The 20,211-nt window shown below is 40.2% G+C and overlaps 1 protein-coding gene across 3 annotated transcripts in view; it reads right to left on the bottom strand.

The window, feature by feature from the left end:
- Positions 1 to 1,101: 1,101 nt before the first annotated feature.
- The window catches only part of CNOT6L (CCR4-NOT transcription complex subunit 6 like), a 60,690-nt gene continuing 41,580 nt past the window's right edge, over positions 1,102 to 20,211 (bottom strand). For all 3 annotated transcript variants that reach the window (XM_073637086.1, XM_073637088.1, XM_073637087.1), the window contains exons 4-12: positions 16,139 to 16,224; positions 15,938 to 16,027; positions 14,245 to 14,313; positions 9,947 to 10,104; positions 7,922 to 8,076; positions 7,357 to 7,508; positions 6,293 to 6,517; positions 4,721 to 4,923; positions 1,102 to 3,030 (exon numbers count right to left, since the gene is read on the bottom strand). In XM_073637086.1, the coding sequence (XP_073493187.1) occupies positions 2,818 to 3,030; positions 4,721 to 4,923; positions 6,293 to 6,517; positions 7,357 to 7,508; positions 7,922 to 8,076; positions 9,947 to 10,104; positions 14,245 to 14,313; positions 15,938 to 16,027; positions 16,139 to 16,224 (1,351 nt within the window). In that variant the 3' untranslated portion in view covers positions 1,102 to 2,817. The remainder of the gene's footprint in view (positions 3,031 to 4,720; positions 4,924 to 6,292; positions 6,518 to 7,356; positions 7,509 to 7,921; positions 8,077 to 9,946; positions 10,105 to 14,244; positions 14,314 to 15,937; positions 16,028 to 16,138; positions 16,225 to 20,211) is intronic.

Genomic DNA, 20,211 nt, shown 5'->3' with positions numbered 1-20,211 from the left:
ACATTTTTTATGAATAAAAACTGGACATGGTTTAATAAAATATCCTTTCACATGTTTAACTCTGAAGGTATAAATGTTAAAACTTTAAAGTCACAAGTTAGATCATCCTGGCCACACATACTGCAAAATAAAATAGGCAATTGGTTTTTGCATTCAGCTACTTTGTCCATGATAAGGGGCCATGTTGAAAAGTAACCAATATAAGCAGGGAAGGGGACAGGAGAAGTGTCAGGGAAGGGGTAAAGATCAGCCAGTATCAAGAAAGTAACAAGAGGTAAATGTAGTAGCAACCTAAATGCATTTACTGACATGATCTAGCGCATTTAAGAGGGTGATTAAAGAAAAAAAAAAAAGTGCCACCTCCACAGATAGTCACTGCAACAGCTAAGCATTTATGGTTTGTAAAGTCGGCTGGTATTCACTAAATGACTTACATATGCAGCGAATCCTATCGTTCAATGAAAAATGGCCATTTGACCCCCCCAAAAAATAAAATAAATAAAAATGAGGGGCCAAGTTCTTTCACTAACAATGATCCCAATAGCCATTCGAAGGGTTAGGCCTTCTCATGATTAAAGTACTTTGTGCTGCTACATGTCACTTCTCCTGAAAGGAGCAGACTACAAAAACAGTAATCCTTTGTCTGATGCTTTATAGTTTAATATATACAGTACCTGAGAAGTTGTAAATGCAGATAATCTAGCTCAACACTTAATGATTTCAATGTGTCTGTAGTAACCAAACGGTTCCCAAGTGGGTGTAATACATCTTCCTAGTTACTCTTGGGACAGTAACAAAGTTTGAACAGCTGACGACATCTATGCACCACAGTAAAGCAAAGCACATGTGAGACAAGAGTGGATAACCCTACAATGAGGAGATACATTTCACAAACTAGGGCGACTGGATGCACATTTGTTTTAGCAAAGACTTAGTGTGCCTCTACATTCAAAGCTAAACTTGACGCAAAGAGACTGCATTGAGACCTTGTTCGGCTGCATGTTTAGTATAAGCCAAACAAAAAAAAGAAAAAAAAAACACGTGCATTTTGGCTTTAAACATGATTTTTGGCTAAAAAGGAAAACAATTTGTACAAAGATCTCATGATTTGAACAAGGCCTTTTACTTTTTTCTGCAAATTTCATAAACTTTATTCCATAAGACTATTATTGAAAACATATCTACGGAGGCACTTTAGGAATTTAGTAGAGACTACAGTTGATATATACCTTAAGGAAAATATAGTTTCTATAGAAGATATATGCATGTGGCATAACCCACACGTAGGAGAGGAATGTAGTCATTTATTGGTGGAAGAGCGGGAAAGTCCTGTGTTCAGACCTATCAAACGGACTACTTAACATGCAGCAGTAAGATTTTCAAAAGGGCCCTTTGCTAAAAAGTTTAGATAAGATTGCATCCGAGAAGCGACCACATTTTGAGACAAAGCAATAAAGTGCATTGAGAATATTCATTTAAAAGCAGTTTTAAAAACATAGCAGCAAGAGACAAGAAAATGTTGCAGTTAGAGGCCATTTAACCAGTGCAATACAAATTTTTCAAAAGGAAAATATATATATACCAGCAAGACTCTAACCCCTTCATAGCCAGGTGTTGGGGAACAAAAAGTTAAAGACCCTCCTTATAGGCAAGGTACATTGGGCTTCCAAGCTACTCTACATTTTGAATTGTGAAACCTTATCAGACGGGAGGAGAATTTGGATGGACAGTCTTGAAAATGCAGGATAATTGGCCAATGAGAGCTTGTGAAACCCCAAAGTTAAGTAAACTACTGCTACCCTCTCCCTATGGCTACCAAATTGGGGGATAAGGAAAACAAAAAGGAGTGGGAAAAATAAAGTTTTAAAATATTTTCAAGTGTTTGTCAGACTGCCAAGTCTTACGTTTAACGCTATTGAGTCTTTACAACCGGTTGGCTTTGAAGAGAACAATGAATAATCAAGACTAGTTAAAGAGAGACTGGGTTTGGGATTGGAAGAATACTCAAAATTGGGTTGGCAAGTAGTATCTTTGGTTACAGTTTTAGACTGGCAATCATTTTCCTCCATTAGGAATCCTTAAGGATATGAAAATACGAATAGCCACGTGTAAAATGTGGCAAAACATATGGGAGCAGGGGCGGGGAGTTGATCTACCACAAGATATCAGGTTGTGGAAAAAAGGTAAGTTCATGACAGCTGCAGTCAGTCCAGCTCAACAATTCTCTTCATAGCCAGTCGATGTTAAGCCAAAAATGGGAGAAGTCAAGAACAGGTAGGAGGAGTTTGAAATTCTTAAAAAATTATTTTAACTTTTCGAATGGAGCCCGGAAAGCGTGTAAAAGCAAGATTGTGCTTTACTTTAGGGCAGCCAAGGTAGCCTTTAGAGAGAAGGGTAAAAACATTGGTGCTTGTTTTCCCTGGGACAATTACAAAGTTGGGTGTCCTTATTAACTACACATTGGAAGGAGTCAACTCAATAAAAAGGGAAAACAGCCTGGTATCTAGCTGTTGTCATCGGTATTTCTTACAAGATAAAGAAAATATGGACAGATAGAAAAAAAGAAAAAAAAAAAGAAAAAAAAATCGATCAAGCTTTTTTTTTTTTTAAAAAGTAACAAAAATACAGTTGGGGTGGAGGACAGATTCTGTACCAACCCCAATGCCAAATATTGCCTCCCTGCAATAAAATGCAGAACCACTGCTTTGACAGAAGGGAAGGAGCCGTGAAAAAGCAGCTTTAGGTTGGCCATACTTCACTCCTACAGACTCTTACAGCTGTACAGGTCCATGAGAGATTGCCAAGCCTCAGTCAGCACTACCTCCTGCTTGGCAAGTGTACCCCATTGATGAGAGGCAGAAGTGGAGGGTGGAGTTCCAGCTGCGTTAACAGTGAGAAGTGGTCAGAGGGTATGTGGGGGTGAGGGCAGCCAGGGATGTTGTTCTCTGCCATCCACTGAGGATCTAAAGGCCCCAGGACGCCAAGAACATCCATGTGTGTCTTGGAGTAGAAGATGTAGTCAATGACACCCTAAAAAAGGTAAAAGAAAAAAAATTACAACTAGAAGTACATCTAAAAGTACATGGTCACTAATCAACTGAGCAATAAACACAAGCAAGCCGGACATAAAGTACAACATTCTTCACATATCCATACATTGACAAGAAAACCAAAACTGCAACTGAAGAGAAACGTACATGCCTAACTTGGCAAAAAGTTACCAAGATTCTCACCAGTACTTGCACTTTTAAAGAAGTTGTCAAATACTTTATTTGGTCCCCCCCCAATGTATCCCCCCAGGGCCAAGACTTCTTGTAAATACCTTCTGCTGCTGATAATGCCTGTGAGCTGCGCTATCGGTGGCCGCTCAGAGGAATCACATGACACCCTGCTGACACCATGACAAGTGAGGCATCACTCAGCGCTAGGGTCCCAGCGGTGGCTGCGGGGTTACCCCCCGCATCACATCCAGCATCCACCGCGAGCTTTCCCAATGAATGGGGAGAGGCAGAGCGTGCAGTGGATGCCGGTTAACCCCACCTACAGCCTGACATCCACCGTGCAACCAGGAAGCTAGTGACCCCCAGCTGCTGCCAGCACTTGTCATGACATCAGTGGATGTCAGAGCCGGCTGCAGCCGGGGGTTACGTGGTGCCTGTGAGCGGTGCTATCAGGCAACAGAAAGTATTTACAAGAAGTCTTAGGGGCCCTGAGGAGGGGAGTGGGGTGGGGGGGGGATATAAAGTAGTGGACAGCCCCTTTAATGTATTCATCTTGCCTTCCAAAAAACAAGTTCCCACTGTATTCTAGGAAGTTACCAGGATGTGTAAACCAAATAAAAATATCTAATGTTCCAATTTGGCTGCTATTCGAGCATTTCATAACAGAGCAAGCAGGACTTCATACCTGCACTTCCCGATTCGGCCTCCTCAGTTTTGCACCAAATCGCTTAATTGCAGAGATAGGTTCTAAAATGCAACAAATATGAAGTCTTATCTTGCAGACCAATTGGGCGTTCTTCAGTGTATACTCAGGGGGTGGGGGGGTGGAATTACCTCCCTCCAAGACATTGCCAATCACAGCTTGACCGTGTCAGATTGCTAGTTTGCTAGACCAGCTGGCAAACCGTGAATGGCAACATCTGGGAGTAGGGGGGGGGGGGGGTTGAATGTGCACACCCTCATACACTGAAGAAATGCCCAGTTGGTCTAGAAGAAGAGATTTCACATTTGTGGCTTTTAAAATGTAAGTGTATCTGTGTAATAGGGCAACGCAGAAGAAAGTGGAAAAGACCAGCAGAATCCGTGGTCCTCAGGGATTTTTACATGGTCTTTATCTTAATTTTTGGAGCGGCTGACAGGTCCTCTAACCTGACGCATACAAGAGTTACAGTTTCCAATAATGGGTTAGGCATTTACATTAAAAGATATACAAGTTAACCCTTTACAAATTGGCTAAAGGAGCACTCTTGAGAATTGTCTTGCATTTTAGTTCCTTTATAATGTACATGCCATTAACACCACCGGTGTTAACTCACACCGTTTGGGGCATCTTGCCATTCTCAATGCCATTTGTCCTTCTCTAACAGAAGGGGACCAGAATAGCACAGATGGCTGAAAAAGGCAGCGCTATGCAAGTCAATACCAGTGTCCTAAACAGCATTATATTACAAGAGGACCAAAAAGAAAAAAACCCTTAGAGGGCTCCTTTGGGAACTTACTTTGAAATCAAAGGTGTAATTGGTGTAAGGCATCAAGTTGTTTTCATAGGCGCTCCTCAGCTGAAAGCCATGTGTAATTCTTCCATCTGGGGTCCCATTCTTCCCATTGCAGCTGAAGTTTGAAAGACACTCATTGTATCTAAGCTCCTTAAAGTCCTTATGATTGTCAGCTACTCCTCCGTTGGTTAGATATTCCACCACACCTAATATTGGAAATTGAAAAATACAAAAGACTTTAGCAGCAGTACTTAATAAATGTTTTTTTTGTATATAAAACAGGAGAGCAGAGAGTATCTTCAAAATCAGCAGCTGAAAACTAAAGACAGAATTGGGTTGGAAACATAGGACACAGGGCATACCGATACTCCCATGCTGCAGTGCAATCCCACAAGTAACCGTACTGGTATGTTTGATGATTAAGCCGCTTTCAGCTCAGGCTTTACCGAGCCACGCTCCTGGCAGTGTAACCCTCTAAAATGCTGCGATCAATAGGGATTGCAGTATTTAGACGGTTGAGAGAGGGAGGGGGCTCCCGATATTCACCCCAGAAACATGATTGCAAAGAGCCGAACGAGTCATGACAGCTGGGAGGTCAAGTAATGAGCTCCAGGTCTGCCAGCTATGGTGGCTTGTTACACCCAGCCAGGACAGGGTCTAATTACAAAAAAAATATTGAAAAAAAAATAATTTATGTTCTTGCATAAATGTTCTTATTGGCAGAATATTACAAAGTATACACTTGGTATTGCTCTATAAAAAAAAAGTCACACAATTTAACCCTTACAGTGAAGACAAAGTAACAATTTTTGCCAGGTTTTTATTTTCAATCACACTGCCAAAGGAAGTGGCATGTGCAATAAAACAATCAAAGTAATACCAGTTGTGCACATCTACACTTTTTACATAAAGCATTTTTTCCCCCACAAGAGGGTGGGTGTGATTATATTAGCCCCCCCCATAAAAAAGTTAACCCTTTATTCCAACAACAGGACTATTTTGCAGTCTATTGCACTGATGTAAAATACTGACCAAACACATGGAACAAATACTGAATGTGTGAATGGGCCTAAAACGGACAGGCATCTGGCAAGTGCAAGGATTGCGGACCTAGACCTTCAGATGATCTAGAATAGTCTTTAGTCATCACAAGAACATTATTGGGGTAAGAGGGAGCCCCCCAGCTATGAACAGTCGCTATAGACAGAATTAAATAGGGTAGTCAGTTTATGGTGTTATAGTTGGAAAGGAATTTTGATGGCTCCAAATGGCACAGACTCCGCTCTGTTCCTTTATTCTATGTATCCATTACATATAACACTGACTGTTAATCCCTTCACCCCAAGCCTGTTTTCACCTTCCTGAGCAGGGCAGACTCTACAATTCTGGCCAGTGCCACTTTATGTGGTACTAACTCACAACTCAGGCACCTGCTTGATCGCCATGACGCAAGATGACGTCAGTTTGCAGGAACCTTCTTCCCAATCACCAACATGAAATGTTGTGAATGGGGTTAACATAAAGCAGACAGCACTAAGGAGGAGATCACAACCTCAGTAGGCAACAATATTTTACCTGAATCTGGCAACGAGTTCAAATCAGCACATAAGACAAAGGGGATGGAATTTGGATCAGGTGCAGGGCTGCCAGGTCTGCTTGCTGCCTTTTCAATAATGCTTTTCAGCTCTGAGACAAACATCATAGTTTGAATAAGCTTGACATCAGAATATTCTGGGTCCCAATGCATGTGGGCATTAGCTACCATAAGAAGCTGTTTATCCGAATGGTGAGTTTTCATCCCTGAATGATTAAAAAGAAACATTTTATCATTTCAATGTGTAAAAGACTAACAGACCATTCATTAAAAATAACAAGATTACATTTTTTTGTTCTATATAGCTTTAATTGGGTGGTCTGGCTTTAAAGGGGTGTTCCCATCTCCAAAATCCTATCTCAATATGTAGGTGTAATACTAATAATTTTATCAAATACCTCCAGTTAGAAATGTAGTATAGTTCTTCAGATTCGCTAGGTCTCTTTTCTCATGTGCAGGGCATTGCAGGACCTTGGGTATCCATGGTTACAACCACTAGCAACTAGCCAACTCACTATCAGTGGTTGTAACCATGGATACCTAAGGTCCCACAGACATAGCGAATCTGCAGAACTACACTACATTTTTAATTAAAGGTATTTGCTAATATTACTACACCTACTACATACTGGGATAGGATCTTGGAGATGGGAATACCCCTTTAAAGTAACAAGCCTGCAGTCACTGACTTTTGAACTCTAACTGCAAGCAATGCAGACTTATGCCGACTAGATGGGTGCAGCCTCGCTCAATGCAAGTGTATTAAATAAAAATGGACACAGTCTAGTCTGAATGTGGCTGGAAGTATGCAAATCACATACTTGAGGTCACATGACTGCCTGCTCCCAGCACTGGAGAATCTTCACAGCACTTGCGGTGTGAGGAGTCACAAGTCTCCAGTTACTAAGACCACATAACCCCTTTAAGATCAGCAAATCTCATGCAATAATTGGTTTGAGTGTGTGGTGGGGGAAGGAAATAAATGCACTTTTAATACAGCAAAGATAAGCCACCACGTTAAAAGCACTAGTTGTTCGAAACCTACCTCCCCCAGGAAGATCTTTGTGGACTTCTAACAAAACAGATACGCCAATATTATCCTTTGTCATAACTCTATTCAGCATAGCTTCTGACCCCTCGGAATTTGCCATCGCTACCTGGTTGAATTCCACAGTGTGTTTTGCCACCAAGGAAAATCTTAATAAAAAAAATAAAATCAAAACATCACATGTTACAAGTAACTGTATAATAGAGGCACTATAAAAAAAAATGCACTACAGCCCTGTGATCTGGGTTAGACTGTCTTGGGACAACATCTGCATGGTGTATTCTGTGCACATGGATTTCCTCCAGGGATTGCCATTTCTTAACACCCTGATATGCCAATCTTACAGAAAGCCAATTAACCCGTTATGCAATTTAAGCACATACATTGGATTGACCCTAAGGAGACCAATATATTAACGTAAGCTAATATAGCCAGACATCTTGCCATCAATCCAGAACATAAGAAACCATCAGTGTCTGGTCTTCTGGGTCATACACTGCCAGCCTGCTAGACCGACTGGACAAAATTTAGTGTTTGCACCCCCCATACACGGTTCACCTACTTTTCTGTTCTGAAAAATATTGCACACCCATCCACGTGCTTCTTCTCTTGCTCTGACATTATTTTGGCACGTGACTTTGGAGAAAAAAAACCATCATATCCACGTTCTTTTAATGCTGGCAGGAAAAGGGTAAAATATTGCTCGGTTTCAACTTCCTTAAAGTAAGAAGAAAAAAAAATTACAAATTTACAATTGTGTTTAAAGCAAGTGCAGAGCATAAACAAAACAAAATAGATAGCGGGACAGTGACCATTACAATGACTCAGAACAACGATAAAAGTAGCCTCATGAGAGAGATACAATCCCTTCAGCAAAATCTGATGTACAAAAAAAAAAGTAATAGCATTAACAGCTATTGGGGAAAAGGACCACTACATTATAGGAAAACTGACCGGTGGTGCCAGGTTAAAATCCCCAGTAAGTCAATTTATGCCATAGAAGTCACCTTTTGCAACGTACAAAGTAAAAACAGAATCAAAACCCCTTAACACGTGCAGATTTGGATGCATTTGTTAATGTATGACAATATTGTAAAGAGACTGACATACAGCCCATGTTCTCCCCTAAAAGAAACAAGTTTAAATTTTATGTGGAGTAATGGGAAATGCGATGTATAATGTGAATTGCGAAGCGTGTTAAAAGGATGAATAAAAAAAAGGGAAAAGGAGAAAAGAAAGGGGGGCGCAGATCTTTGTGGTGTCTTGTTATCCAGCATGTATCCCTGTCTTTAGGGAGTGGAGTAGTTGTCTGGATCTGCTGGACTGCAGCTCAAAAACAGGTAAAACGAGCTCCTTTGCAGGAGACTCGTCAGAAAGTGCAAGAAAAAGTTTCCAGTTTATCAGGGAGCGCTTCCAGGTGATTCATTACTTACTCCAAATCTTTCAGGAATAATCCAGTTTATTTTTATATAAACAACGCGTTTCGGCTATACATAACATTAGCCTTCATCAGGTAATTTTACCTGATGAAGGCTAATGTTATGTATAGCCGAAACGCATTGTTTATATAAAAATAAACTGGATTATTCCTGAAAGATTTGGAGTAAGTAATGAATCACCTGGAAGCGCTCCCTGACAAACTGGAAACTTTTTCTTGAAGAGTGTTAAAAGGCGTTAGTAATGCTGATAGTGTGTGCAGTTTGACAGTAGGGACAGTGAGAGTTCATGTTTAGGACTAGCCCAGAGGCTGTGACAGTCGGCTATTATGGCGTGATGGAAGTTGTAACCTCACAACAGGTTGTCTAACACTGCTCTAGACTATTGGCATTTTCAAGCTAAATGTATTGATCTAAGTGAACAATCGGAGTAGATGCTGGTCAAACAGGATAGGTTACCAATATAAGCAGGATCTGCAGATATACATAGTATTACTATAGCCAGCTTTAAACAGGCTGGTTATCCACATTTTTTCGCAAAATAAAGTTACAAGATCACCAGTGAAGGTAAGCAATTTAGCATTTTTAGTTACTTTTGCCATAAGTGGATTTCAGAGTACTGGCAAGTAGAATAAACCTACCGACCTGAATTATAATGCATGTACTAAGATAGGGTTTCATAATTTTGTCAGAATCATGCACGACTATAGTAGAAGCAATTTTATTTTTTATGGAATGGCCTTAAATACAGAAATTAACATAGTAACATGCTGACCACACTGACAACATGCAGAAAACCAAAGCAATCCACCATACACAGCTGGCTGTGCTCAATGCACAGGCATCTGTACTTCCAACATTCCTATTTTTTTGAAGGAGATGAGCCCCTGCCACACAACCATTAGTTTAACATGCAAAGTACTGAAAGTGACATAGTAAAAAAGATGGTCTTCCCTTAGACAAACTTCTCACCGGAAACCTTAGCACATGATCTTGTTGATGGCATTACCCGTAGATTTTAGAAGATCTAATTGAACAAATGCTTTTTACATTAGATTACTTCTGCAACTCTGACCTCTTGTGGACGAGATAGAGTAAAGCATCAGACATCACCTGATCTGAACTTGCTTACAGCTTTTTTTGTACCTTACCTGAAGGCTGATGATATCCGCATCACAGCTGACAATCTCTTCCATGATTCCTTTCTTCCGGTACTCCCAATTTAATGCCCAGGAAGGGCAATAGCCATAAAGCTGCCTTGTAGCATATTTATCACAAAGGACATTGTAGCACATAACTGTGAAGGAAACTGGAAAATAAATTGTAACAATCAGTTAAAATATCAATATTTTTCATAATTACTTATTAGTATTTTAGACAATCTGCATTTATAATGGGAGAAAAAAATGGTGATGAGCACCTAAAAAAATTCAAATCTTGCCCATCAAAGACTATTGGGGGAGATGAATTAGGACTGCACCAAGAACTTCAGATAAAGTAAGGCTTTCTTCACACATTGCATTTTTTTTTTTGCAGCTTTTTCTTCATGCAAGTTAAAAGCCGCTTTTTACAGTACCAGCAAAACCTATGAGACTTCAGAAGTGTCATGTACACACTTGTTCTCTTATTGATTGAATTGGAAAAACTGCTAAATTTTTAAAATCTGCAGCATGTGAATTCTTTAGCATTTTCAGTGAATAAAACAAACTTAAAATATGTACTATAGATTTCTTACAAAAAAAAAAAAAAAGAAGAGCATGATTTGCCACAGACTAAGACGTCTTACTGCCAAGAAAGCAGATTTTGCTTGCAAGAAAAAAAAAAAAAAAAAAATACAAAAACACTAAGTGACCATAGCCTAAGGGCTCTTTCAGGCATCAGTGATCTTCAGAATGCATGGCTGTCACTATAGGAGGCTGTCACACTCAGGGTCAGAGAGGCGCAGCCAGTCTGTGCATTGTGCTCAGATCAGACTGATGATCATGGATGTCTGAAAGAGCCCTAAGATTTACAGCTCAGTGCAAAACAATCAGTTTCATTTCATTAGACATATCAGGGATAAGCTCACCAGAATTCCTCCTCTTTTAAAACAAACCAATCATTTTTGACTTCAGGCGCATGCAGTCAGGCAATGCTGCAGATTGGACACAGCGCACTTGTGCTGTGTGCAAACCGCAGCGGCCAGATGTTAGAGAATAGTGGACGGGATTTCAAGAAATCCCCATGAGTCTCCTTGCTCCTGCGGACCACCCACGGAGATGGACATGCGGTGCATCTTTTCAGACTGCAGCATATCAATTTCTCTTGCGGAGTCGCTAGTCTCTGCAAGAGAAATTATATCAGTGTAATGTATAGGCTGCGGTAAATCCACATGGTTCAATGAACACATGCGGCTTCACCTACGTGCAGAGCTTTGAACGCAGCACAAGTATGCAGTGTTCAAAGCGATGCCAGAAAGGCAATTGTAAGGGTATGTGCACACTATCCTAACACAATCAGCTGTATAGGTCAGAATAGTAAGTAGTCTTGTAGGCAGCAACTTTTTCATCTCCCATGAACTTCCCCTGCCCTTGGTCCCAACTCTACGATTCAGTCAAGTACAATTCTTTCAGAGATAAGAATAAAGACATGCGAACTCAACTCCTCGGAGAACAATTTCCCTTACAGCAGGTATCCAATGACAAACCACACACCAACTAAACAGCTATATAATCAAAGCATTGCTCTTCAGATCAGACTAGGATTGACCTTGTAGGGCAGGGGTGGGGAACTTCCAGCCCGCAGGCAGTCTGCAGCCCACAGTGTTCTTTGCTGTGGCTCCCAGGTAGGTTCCTGGGGACTGCAGTACTCTGCTCAGTAGCTGCATTTTGCCAACCCTATAATTGTTCCAGTCACAGCAAGCATGCAGCGTTCATTATAGGACACTGCCATGCATGATTACATCCTGATGCTGGCCTGTGCCAACATCAGGATGTACTGGTCAGTGACGTACTTTGTGGGCAGAGACACTGCGCTCTAATCGTCAACTACAACAGAAGCCCCTCCAGTGATGTCTATATACTGCCAGTTTTTTCAGAATTCATCACTACCACCCATCAGTCGCACCAAAGCAAAGCAGTTCCAGCCATCACATTAGCGAGGAGTTAATTGTGACCAAATATAGCAGGGTTAATTTCAAGTTAATTTTCTGCAGCCCCTGAATGATGGAATAAATAACCAAATGGCCCCTAGCAGAAAAAATAATAATTTACCCACCCCAGTCTTGGCAGGCATGTGGAAATATTCACAGGCAAGTAGGGTCATCTTAAAAACTGAATTGGTATTTTGCTGGCAGAATTAAGGCTGAATTTTTGTTAGTGTCAGGATTTTTCTTTAAAGTGGATCTGTCACCAGATTCCACAATATAAATTGCATGCAATGGATTTTCAAAGTAAATCCCTAATCCTTATCAAGTTTAAAATCTATGTCAAAATGGCTGTGTAAGCCTTCATGAAAGTTTAACTCAACCTTTGCACAGCTAGCCTGACAGCTCTTCAGTGTCCTTGCTGCTGTCAGTCAGGGTGGGCGAAGACTGAGGCCTACTCTTTACATGGGCTCAAAATGTGATATTTTATTTTAATATTTGAATATAGATGACATTTCTAAGTAAATACACCTGCCTCATGTGGTCTGAAATCTAATGCATATAGTTTGCCTTGTGTTTCTCACCAAGTGTCTTAAAAGCAGATCAGTCTCCTGATTTCACCTCTAACCCCATGGACAGTTTTTTCAAAAAGGTTTAAAAAAAAAAATTACACATTTCAGAAACATGAAGACATCTTGCTATTTAGCCTTTCAAATATTGGATTTTAAAAGTTTAAACGAAAAAATAAATAATTCTACTACTAATGGTTTAGCAAATGTAAAAGTTAAATTCAAATAGGATGTTCAAACAGCAACCCTCATTCTAAGCACTCCCATCACTCTACTCGCTCCAGCAGCAGCCGGATGTAAACCCGTATGGAGCGGAAGAGCTTCAACCTGTATAATGGCTGCTGGTAGGTACTGCAGATAAGTTTATATATTCAATCAATAGATTACACCCAGCTACTGACAGATGTGATAATAGCTGATTGATGGGTGCCAGACCTCCATTGAACTTCTTTTGATAAGGAATCAGGATATCTTTAGAGTATTGGAAAACCCATATGTCTCGAAAATTGTAAAGTGCTGGGGAATATGTTGGCGCTATAAAAATTATTTTTTATTTGTCTAGTCTAAAAAAACAAAAACAAAAAACAAACACTATATTTTTTAACTTTATCTGATCTGGTCAAGATATTAGAACCATAGAATAAAATGAGCAAATACCCTGCGGTAAATATCAATAGTGCATGGAAAAAAAGAATACTTAATTTTGATCAAAAACATAAAACCCATCCCACCACGTCAAGGTGACCCTATTCAGGACGGTCCTAACCTCTAGTATTAAAACGTTATGTCAAATTACATAAATAAAGGGACGAACAGGACAGAGCAGCAGAATGGGGGACAAATACCAGGATGGGGCACAGGATATATAATCAGGATGAGACCCCCTCCAGATCCAAATCTTGCACCGGGGCTTATTGGACTCTAGTTAAGCCACTACAAATGAACACTAAATTATGCTATCTAAGCCACTACAGCCCAAACGCAGGAGCTGTGGGGACAACCCAGCTCCATTTACACCACATGATGGCACTGCATTGGGGAACCATTCGAGATAATCAAGCAATTACTGTACATCACAGCACTATCACTGAGGAGAAAGCAATGGTGAACGATATGTGAATGCAACAAGAACTACATTTTCCATTTAAAAACCCAAACAGTGAAATTTTAAACATCTATTTTCACTGTTAAATCTGAACAGATAAGGTTCTTTGAGGTCTGCTAATACTGCTAATGAGTGGATTAGAAACTTTAATTTGTATTCTATAATCAGTCCCTGAAGGAAGGAAAGCTTAAAGCCCCACAGCTCTAATCGTTTTTTACAGCACATACTGAAAGGTACGTGCAGAGATAAATGTCATTCCTGTCATTGACAGAACCTTACATAAGTGCTTTCCTTTACAAGCTGCCAAGTACACAACACTAAGTAAATTGTTCCCATGGAGGGGATATAGATGAAGTTAATAATCAAAGCAACTCAAGCAAAAAAAAAAATAAATCTATCAGTCATTGATTCAATAGATGCCAATCATTGCTGATAAGCATCTAGACCAACCCTTACAACCCATGATGGTTTACCTGTCTGGCAAGATAAGTAATGCACTCAAAATACATGGCGTAAACCATGCTCTTGAGCGCAAGTGTGCAGTGGATGGATCTACATGCTTACAATGAACAACATCTCTGCAATAACTTAGGAAGGACAAAGTCTCCTTTGCAAGCAAGCAGAACCGTCACAATACTGATGGTACAATACCTGAGGGGAGAATTTGGTCTCGTTCTTTTAACGTTATCCACGGCCTCTGAGGAAGCTGTTCTGGATGAACTGAAAGTGTAAAAGAAAAGTAGCGTGAGGGGAAGTCACCATTACACCTGGTCCTGAAGAGTCACAAACAATCATTGTACTTTGAAGGACTGAAAAGAAGGCTACGTGAATTTCAAAGTCTGGAACCCCAAACCTGAGCATAGAGAATTCCTGGATTAATACATCTCGTACATCTACTCGGGGAGAAGGAGACAAGATGTTGGATGTCTCAACCCATCAGATTTTCTTCTAGTATGACAGTGCATAAGGCAAGTTGACATTTAAGGGGCAGTGTGACATCTTTTTTTGCAGGATAAGTTAATGTTTTTAGCACTATCATTTGTGGAATAATCAAAGTTGTGCACCCCAAAGAATGGATACAAGAACAAACTGCAACAGTGCAATAGCATTAATACCATGAGCAATAAAAAATAAGCCGTTACAATTTATCGCTTGCATTATTACAGACAGGGATGATTCGGTCTTTAATATTTTCTATAAGAAAAAGACAATTTATATTAGATTTGACTTGAGAGCATTGGAGGGTGACTTAACTGATGTTCTCGCCATTGACAGTTGTATCTATGGGGTTAGTCTGCTGGGACCAAAGCTAGCTTCCATCCCAGCAGTTGCCACATGATCAGGGCTATGAGCTATAGCCCAACCAATAGCTGATCTATGGGGGGGGGGGGGGGATGGTGTCCAAGCCCCAAACTCACTGGCAGCTGTGGGATGCAAGCATTGAACAGAGCTGCACTGTGAAGCTCCATACAACATACAGAAGCCATGCCAACTAGCACATTAGCTCCCATTTGCACTTTAATGCCCTCCCACTTATTTTGTCAACATAGCTTCAGGAGAACTTGTTCTTTGCAGGAATGAAAGTGAATGGAGTTATTAAAAATATGATGTGGGGTGAAACTATAAAAGAAACAATTCTGCCATTGTTTATTTAGTTTTGTTTTTACAGCATAGTGTAAAATTGAACAGAAACTGACTTCAGGTCAGGTAATACCAAATTTAGAAAGCTTCTTATATACTTCACCATGCAAATGCCAACCCATGTGCGCTAATTTGTAGTGATTAACAGCAGCATCAAAGTGGTTAAACTACAGCAATAGGAGCTAGTTTTGAATGCTGCTGTTAAAGGAAGGTGCCAACTGTAGAGTACAGCCAGTAGCAGCCATGTACTGTGCAGTCTCAGCAGCTGAGTCCGCTCTATCCACATGCACCCCATGTCCACCAAGCCTATGAGCACAACATTTTGGACCTAGAAATCAGTGTTAAAGGATAATCCCTTGTAGCTTTTAGATGAAGTTACAATTATTTAAGAATAACCAGTAGAAAAGCTCTTAGTTTTCCCCTAAACTGACAAGTCAGCTACAAGTCTACTATGAGATGACAACCAATACCACGGATGCAGATTCAAATGATGGACCTTCACATCATATCTACAGGAACAGATTGCCATAATTAGCACATTGCTGTTAATGCAGAGACATCTTGTAATCTGCAGTATGGGTTAGGCAACACCATAAATCTAACTTCCAAGCCCAATTGTGTTCTTTGAAATTATCTAGGACTTTCAATCAACCCATTTCTGGGGGAGAACAGTGGATTTATCTGGAAGAGTTAAGGTAAACACCTGCTAGATTGTCAAGCATGTAGTTCAGTAGCTTTCTGATCCCATCTGGTTCCTGGTACAGACTGAGAATATCCTGTGATAAAGGATTGCCTGGAGAGAAAAGAAATATGATCAGAGATGACACACACTGACACAGACACACACTGACACAGACACACACTGACACAGACACACACTGACACAGACACACACCTTACTTACCTTTTAACCCCAGGGTCTGAAGCCTGAACAGTCGCCCCAGCTCATAAGGTAAAACCCGTAACAGATTGTTATTTAAAAGCAATTCCCTGTATGGAAAGAGTCAGAAACCAGGTTTAGAAGTTAATTTACACTGCTACCTTAGTGACCAGGGAAATCTTTCAAGATTTGTTCTTCTAAAGTTGATACATTGAAATGAAAACTCAAAATTGTCTATTCTTAAGGCATCACTCCAGAGGGTTTTTTATTTCAGTGCTGAATTGGTGCCACTAGTCTAAGTTCCCTGCACCTAGTCTTCTACTTACAAGCCGCCATCTTCATCTTTTATTTGCACCACTCTGGTCAGTCTCCAGTGATTACTGGGCGAGACGGAAGTCACTACTCAGAACAAGGCTCTCAGACCTACACAGAGCTTGTGACCGTTACCCCCTCACTTTAACCACTTCGCGCCAGAGCCTGTTTTTGCCTTCGTGACCGGGCCAATTTTTTCAATTCTGACCACTGCCAGTTTATGAAGTAATTACCCTGGAACGCTTCAACGTATTCCCCTGATTCTGAGAATGTTTTTTCGTGACATATTGTACTTCATGATGGTGGTAAAATTTCTTCGATATCACTTGCGTTTATTTGTGAAAAAATCGGAAATTTGGCGAAAATTTTGAAAATTTTGCAATTTTCAAACTTTGAATTTTCATGCCCTTAAATCAGAGAGATATGTCACACAAAATAGTTAATAAATAACATTTCCCACATGTCTACTTTACATCAGCACAATTTTGGAACCCAAATTTTTTTTTGTTAGGGAGCTATAAGGGTTAAAAGATGACCAGCGATTTCTCATTTTTCCAACAAAATTTACAAAAACATTTTTTTAGGGACCACATCATATTTGAAGTCACTTTGAGGGGTCTTTATGACAGAAAATACCCAAAAGTGACACCATTCTAAAAACTGCACCCCTCAAGGTGCTCAAAACCACATTCAAGAACTTTATTAACCCTTCAGGTGCTTCACAGGAATTTTTGGAATGTGGAAGAAAAAAATGAACATTTAACTTTCACAAAAATGTTACTTTAGACCCAATTTTTTTATTTTCACAGGGGTAACATGAAAAAATGGACCCCAAATTTTTTTGTGCAATTTCTCTTGAGCGTGCCGATACCCCATATGTGAGGGAAAACCACTGTTTGGGCGCACGGCAGGGTTCGGAAGGGAAGGAGCGCCATTAGACTTTTTGAATGTAAAATTTGTCTGAATAATTAGCGGACGCCATGTCGCGTTTGGAGAGCTCCCGATGTGCCTAAACAGTGGAAACCCCCCACAAGTGACACCATTTTGGAAACTAGACCCCTTAGGGAACTTATCTAGATGTGTGGTGAGCACCTTGCACCCCCAGCTGCTTCACAGAAGTTTATAATATTGAGCTGTAAAAATAAAATTTTCACATTTTTCCCACAAAACCGTTTTTCATCCCTTAATTTTGCATTATCATAAGGGTAATAGGATAAATTGCACCATGAAATTTGTTATGCAATTTCTCCTGAGTACGCCGATACCCCATATGTGGGGGAAAACCACTGCTTTGGTGTACGGCAGGGTTCGGAAGAGAAAGAAGCGCTATGTTGGCTGGGATAGGCAGCAGACACCATGTCACATTTGAAGAGTCGCTGACATGCCAAAACAGCAGAAACCCCCACAAGTGACCCCATTTTGTAAACTACACCTGTCAAGGAATTCATCTAGGGAAGTAGTGAGTATTTTTTAATTTTTAAATTTATACCAATGGGCAGTGAAAAAAGCATAATTATATTTTTACCACAAAAAAATGTTTTACCCTCAGATTTTACATTTTCACACAGGGCAATGGGTAAAAATGGTGCCGAAATGTGTCACACAATTTCTTCTAAAAGTGTCAATACCCCATATGTGGCTGTATCGTACCACTTAGCCATACGGTGAGATTTGAGGGGGAAGGAGCGCTATTTGACAATTGGAGAACAAATTATTGTAGAATAGGCATTTGGATTTGGGAGCACAAAATTTTCTGAATTTCTTTTGGGGGGCAAGGACCATTTTGCTTTTCCAGAGCCTTTCTGCTACCAGTAACTTGGAAGTCCCTTATATTTTTAACAGATGATGGACCCGAGTGGGGCCTAGCTTTTTTTGAGGACTGAGTTGAAGCTTTTATTGGGAACATTTTACGTAACATTTATCCGGCGCTCTAGGCTGAGCACTTACATCGGGGTTTCCATCTAAATTTCCAAGTGATGTAATTCAGATGAAACCCCTACAGGATCCATTCACTGTAATGAGGCAGCAGAGTTACTCTGGACTCCGTCTGGCCTCTGTTTAGTGGTGTCCTTTTTTTCAGAAGTGCACAAAACTGTGGCCAACCGCACTTTTATGCACGCCTAAAACAAATGACACCGTGGGATCCCAGGCTAGAGGGCATCCACAGTGGCCTATATCTGCCTCATTACAGGGAATCTTCCATCATGGGTTCTGGCTGAATCACGTATTTCAGAGATTTACACGGAAACTCTGGTGTAAGTGCTCAGCGCAGAGCACAGGATAAATGTGAGCAGAGCCTTACTGGGATCTTTGGGAGACATAATAAACAAATCAGTAGCAGGTGAATAATATTTGTTTTATTTATTTTTTATGCCGTTCCTAGTGTGATATAACTGATTAGATTACTTTATTCTTCGGGTTGGTGCGATTACAGAGATACCAGATTTATATTGGGTTTTTATGACTGACAGCTGTCACACACTAAAATATGCTTTTTTTGCAAAATCTAGTTTTTGCATCACCATATTTTGAGAGCTATAATTTTTCCATATTTCGGCCGATAGAGTCATGTGACGGCTTGTTTTTTGCGGGACGAGTTGAAATTTTTATTGGAACCATTTTTGGGCACGTGACATTTTTTGATCGCTTTCTATTCCGTTTTTTTGGGAGGTAAAGTTAACAAAAACAAACTTCAGGAATTGTTTTTTGAGTTTTTTTTATGCCGTTCTGCGTGTGGTAAAAGTGATCAGGCAGCGTTATTCTTCGGGTCAGTACGTTTACAGCGATACTACACTTACTGTATTTTTTTTATGTTTTGGCGCTTTTACACAATAAAACAATTTTATAGAAAAAAAAATATTTTTTTTGCATTGCTTTATTCTGAGCGCTATAACTTTTTTATTTTTTGGCTGATGGAGCTTTATGGCAGCTTTTTTTTGCGGAACAAGATGACGTTTTCAGTGGTACCATTTTTATTTCTATTCTGCTTTTTGATCGCATTTTTTTCCACTTTTTGTTTGGCGATATGATGAAAAAGCATATTTTTTTGCTCCGTTTTTTATTTATTTTTATTACGGTGTGCACAGAAGGAGTTAGTGTGACAGTTTTATAGCTCGGGTTGTTTCGGACGCGGCGATACCAAATATGTGTACTTTTTTTGGTTTTGTAATAATTTACGGATTTATTGGTTTAATATTTTATTTATTTATTTTTATTTATGTTGTGATTTTTTTTTTTAATAGTTTAAAAACTTTTTTTTTACATTTTTACTTAGTCCCTGTATGGGACATTAATTTTTATTTTTCTGATCACTGATCTCATGTAATGTAATACACATATATTACATTATATGAGATCTTCACTGACTGTTTCAGTCAGAGTCTCCTGTCTGGTATCAGCTACATACAGGCTGAAGCCAGACAGGAAGGACACCATATATGGCAGAGCTGGAGGCGGTCATGTGACCTCCAGCTGCCATAGCAACCCCAGGTCCTCAAACGAAACGGAGGTCTTCGGAGGTAAGTAAGACGACCCCCTCTCTTCCTGCTGTCTCCTATATGCCGCGATCACTATAGATCACAGCATATAGCAGACAGCAAAGGGTTAACATCACTGGGACCTGATCTAATCAGGTCCCGATGATGTACCCTGTCAGAGCCAACGCTCTGCACCGGAATCGCAGTGCTTGCAGGACCCTGGGGGTCCTGAGCACTGCGAGACCACCCACCATTTTTAAACGTCGGCACTGCACAGAGCCCGGCAAGCGCCGACGTTTATCTACAGTG

Source organism: Phyllobates terribilis, unplaced genomic scaffold, assembly GCF_046119375.1.
Source record: "Phyllobates terribilis strain yellow unplaced genomic scaffold, ASM4611937v1 Scaffold_1__5_contigs__length_1240528914, whole genome shotgun sequence".
Classification (NCBI taxonomy): domain Eukaryota; kingdom Metazoa; phylum Chordata; class Amphibia; order Anura; family Dendrobatidae; genus Phyllobates; species Phyllobates terribilis.
The sequence above is the reverse complement of the archived record's forward strand: the minus strand, read 5'-3'. Positions and strand labels throughout refer to the sequence as shown.